The sequence below is a fragment of the Monopterus albus genome, unplaced genomic scaffold, assembly GCF_001952655.1.
Source record: "Monopterus albus unplaced genomic scaffold, M_albus_1.0 scaffold6.1, whole genome shotgun sequence".
Taxonomy (NCBI): Eukaryota; Metazoa; Chordata; class Actinopteri; order Synbranchiformes; family Synbranchidae; genus Monopterus; species Monopterus albus.
The window spans coordinates 7,357,847-7,362,726 of record NW_018127886.1 but is presented as its reverse complement, the minus strand read 5'-3'; the positions used below and the strand labels follow the sequence as shown (position 1 = coordinate 7,362,726).

Here is a 4,880-nt window from a genome sequence, read left to right as displayed (position 1 = left end):
AATCCCGCCCCTTCACGTTAGCAGATGAGACTTGAGCCAAGCTAAAAACTCATAAAGTACAGATCAAATTTCTGTTAGTAATATAGGCCAAATTGATTTAGAATGATGCAAATGTTTATTTATTTAGAGAATATATTGAGACCTTGTATTAGAGATGCAAAATTGTTATCCCTTATTTTGGTAATTCAAAATGTCAAAGTGCACTTATTTCCACATTCACACTGATGACACACTGATGACACAAAACATCATGACTCTGTAATAAATTTATTGTGACCTCACAAAACTGGGGATTAAAACTACAGAATACACTTTTATTTCTAAATCAGTCCTCAAATGACTAAATTCTGTCCTCGACCTCTCAGCATTCCACCAGCTGGATCTGTGTGGCCACTTACAGTTTAAAATTTGTTACAGAAGTAAATTAATCTTTTCTTGTAGTGCATCTTTGACCGTTCAGACTTTTTTTGTGACCTGTTGTGTAAAGTGGACTCTGATGTAATCATATTAACCACAGAATTGAGGAATTGCATGTTCAGAACATTTTCTAACATTTCACATTTAGCCATTGGAGTTGACTGAAAACTGATTTTACTTATACCCTGATCACTGCAGGTCTGAACCAATAACATCTACAAATTCCAAACTGTTAAGTGGAGATGAGCTGATCATTGACCTGCAACCCATCTCAACATCACACTGTCAGACACATGTTGAAGAAGTCAGTAAGATCTCAACATTGGATGGAGAAGGTAGAGAGAAGCTATACCCAAACTCACAACAACCAGAGAACATCCGTGCAGTTCCCATCCACCGCCGTCCAGATCTGCTGATCCCCTGCGCAGACCTGGTCAACTCTGAGTGGCACAGGAGCCAGGGCGCCCGTGTTCACTCCCTCCAGAAGTCCTGTCCAGACTTCCCAATCTCTCTGGTGCTCCTGCAGGGCCACAGAAAGGCAGAAAGTCTGCTTGGTCATGCCCGCCTATCTCGAGTCGTAGGTCACGGCACCAGCCTGTTCGTTGAGTCAGTGGTTGTGCCCAAGGCGGAGCGAGGGAAGGGCTATGGTCGGATTTTGATGAAGGAGACTGAGCACTACGCCAAAAGCCAAGGGTTCAAGCGTCTGTGCCTGACCACCCATGATAAGCAGCACTTTTACTCACACCTCGGTTACGTGCTGTCGACACCAGTGCAGAATGCAGGCTCCATGACGACGTTTGTTCCCATGGAGATGCTTCTGAAGTTCTCCAGAATGCCAAGCGAGGAGGCGAGCATGCAAAAACAAACACGGGCAAAGAAGGATGCCCCAGTACCACAAAGCAACAGGGACTCAGGAGGTACTTCTTCTCTTATAGGAGGCCCATTGCTCCCTCCACATCCTCCTCCCCCACCACCTCCTCCCTCCATTCTCCCTTCACCTCCTCCTCCCGTAAAGGAGCTTGTAGTTCAGACACTGACTGAAACTCCCTACAGAGATGCCAGAGGAGTTCCCATCTACTGGATGCACAAAGACATTTAAGGAATACACAATCAGATGCACTTGGAAATCATTTCAGCTACATTAATGAACAGGTGTATATTTATATGTGCACCCATCAAAAGATACCAAAAAGAAACGTATGCACAAACAAATAAAGCACACACACCATTACAGGAACAGTGGAGCCGACGAATATCAACATTCAAACGCTGACAAAAGTACTGGAGCATGTGCATTGAGAAAGAACTAGGCACATGCTGTATGTGTGTTACTGCCTCCCATTAGTGTACAGAAAGAGATGTAGTGTAAGCGCTCAGACAACACTCGTTATTTAATATATAGCTTAAAAATGACAAGAAATTTGACTTGACATGAAGCTTCTCATTCTGTGTTGCAGCACCTGCCTCTTATTATTATAGTCTGGGCCACCGTTCTGATTGGACAGTTTGTTGGATTTTTTAAAATGAAAATAAAGGTGAATGCTCAGACACAATTGTATCAGACACAATTATTGAAAAATTGCAGACGTAAAACTGTAATTGTTGGAGGACAACAAAAGGTTGTTTATGTACACTCAGTCCGTGCTTTCACTTCTAAACAACTAGTTTGGATAACATTAAATTGAGCATTATGCTGTAAATCTACATAGCAACAGCGAGGAAACTAGAAATCATGGCCAACATTGGAAAAATAGCTACTTTAGTGGTTTACTTTGAAAAGAAAAATACTTGCATATTAATAGATTGTGAATGTTTCAAAATGGGAGGCTGAATGGGTGTAAATGTAATTGTTACCTAGTCAGATCGGCTGCTGTGTGGAATAACCATATCAGACACAATTATTCACAGCAGAGTATTTTCTAAGTTTTATTTGACACTGTAAGTGCACTGTAATGTTGAACTCAGAGGCTGAATGTGCCTCATTGAACTGCCAGTGAGCTTAAGCCCTATTAAAGTTTCATAGACTTGTTGTATTGATGAAATGGATACATCTCTTAATCTGATGTCTCGGCAGTGAAATATGATGAAATAAAAGATCATTTAATGAAAAACTTTTTAAATTGTTTTTTCCCATTTTATCATATGTTAGGATTTTTATTGATAATACGTTTACAGGTTGCAAACAACTTATTGACTATTTTAGTAAGTGTGTTTGACTTCCTGTGGCAATAGACTATGTTTATTAAGAAGTGGAAAAACCATATCAGACACAGTTATTTAGAGTGGAGTATTTTATATGTTTTCTCCTGTTAGGACAGACACATCAGTGGATAAGTAGCCATGGTGCTGTCTCCCCTCTCTTTCCCCTTCCCCATCTTCCTTTCCTTCTCTCCTCTCTCCTGTACCTCAGTGTCACAGAGCTCTACCCATGTAGAGCCTCTCCTCCACATCCCACTGCCTGCTGTGGATGCACCACATCGAATCCTGCACCATCAGCCCTTCGCTGTGGTGTAGAATATGCCCACAACACAGTGTCAGACATGCTACAACATCAACCTGGATCTGGAAGATTTTGATACTGTGGACAACTGACAGCACAGATTCCAGTAATTGATCCTAGTCGGTGGACCATGGTGTCACCAGTGGGATGTCATGTTAGTGTATACACTGGAGAACAAGTATATTGTTGACATACTTTCAAATGGAGCAATAAAAGAGCCATAGAACTCTTGACAGACATGAGGTTTAGGAGGCAGGTGTTACCAGGCCTACGTACATATGCGTAGATAAATTACAGAATGGACCTACCAGGCACAAGCCCAGGTAGGTCCATCACAATCAGTTTTACTTTCTGGCAGTTCGCACATTTGTTTTGTATGTTGTTCCACAAGTCGATTGTTCATGAATGTGCAATGTTAAATAAATGACACTGACACATATGATACGGTATGACAACACAACTGACAGCACAAAACAGAACATCTGCTACAGTTTTAAAGATGGTGTGTCTCTTAAACACACTGTGTGACACAGTGGCAACAGTTTAAAATCGCTCATTATTTTGAGCAACAATGGTTTGTTGAAAACCTTAAATATACTTTTTCTGATGTAATGTTACAAGATAACCTCCCATCTCTTAATGGTTGTATGAGACACATTTCATCTTGAAACAGAGGCAACATTTAGAGAACATTGTGATGAATGTTTTCTTCACCACATGGTTTTACTTCACACACGTTCAGGTATTTAAAGTACACAGTATGCTTGGATACAAGTGTATGTTTAGTTTTATGTGCAGGTTTTCTTCATGACCCTCCTCTCATGGCTGTCAGGTTGTGTCTCAGCACCTGCAGTTCTTGGATCAGCTTCGATAGCTCTGCAGCTGCATTCTTTTTCTCCCTCACTGCCTCAGTCAACATCTGGATTGCGCCGCCCTGCTGGACTGGAGAATAAATAGGCAAAGGTTGAAACTGTTAGGTTACACAAAGCAAAATACATTAAAAAAATCAGAAGAATATATGCCATAGCTAGAAGTGTAAATTAAAGTAGTAAATGACATACAATTTATCAAGTGTAACATTGTAATTCATAGACCCAGGAAATACTGAGGGAGAACATATAAACATGAATGAATATCATATCTCACCCAAAAAGTAGGAGATGACTAGCACTGTTAGCAGAAGCAAAGTGATGATAGCACAGCCCATGGCATATGCACGTGATGAATTGGGCGTCAACATGTCCTGCAGACAGCTCTGCCATTGGCTGCTGACTGGATGGCCTCTTTGATTGACAGCAGTCATGTCACACGTGTAGAGGTTTCCATTCAGTGAGGGTGTGTAAGCAGGACGAGGAGGCCTCATCCCTGAAATCACACACACTGTTATTGTGTGTGTGCTTCAGTGGCTGGTCTGGGGTGTGTTTGTGTATTTATATCGTTGTTGTGTTTGAGGTGTGTGCACCTTTGAGGCTGTATTTAAAGTTTTTGTGTGTGTACTTTTGTATTTAAGGTGTGTATGTGTACGTTAGCGGCTATACTTAGGGTGTGTGTGTGTACCTTTATATATCTGTGTTTGAAGTTAGGGTGTTTGGGTTGTGTATATGTACAGTGGGTACAGAAAGTATTCAGACCCCCTTAAATTTTTCACTCTTTGTTATATTGCAGCCATATGCTAAAATCATTTAAGTTCATTTTTTTCCTCATTAATGTACACACAGCACCCCATATTGACAGAAAAACACAGAATTTTTGACATTTTTGCAGATTTATTAAAAAAGAAAAACTGAAATATCACATGGTCATAAGTATTCAGACCCTTCGCTGTGACACTCATATATTTAACTTAGGCTCTGTCCATTTCATCTGATCATCCCTGAGATGGTTCTACACCTTCATTTGAGTCCAGCGGTGTTTGATTATACTGATTGGACGTGATTAGGAAAGCCACACACCTGTCTATACA

General features: G+C 40.8%; 1 protein-coding gene across 1 annotated transcript; it reads left to right on the top strand.

Moving 5' to 3' along the window:
* Positions 1-615: 615 nt before the first annotated feature.
* naa80 (N-alpha-acetyltransferase 80, NatH catalytic subunit) lies at positions 616-2,075 on the top strand (the record flags this gene model as incomplete). Its single annotated transcript, XM_020615843.1, has 1 exon — positions 616-2,075. A coding segment is annotated over one exon (901 nt), but the record flags the coding sequence as incomplete, so codon positions are not given.
* Positions 2,076-4,880: the final 2,805 nt, after the last annotated feature.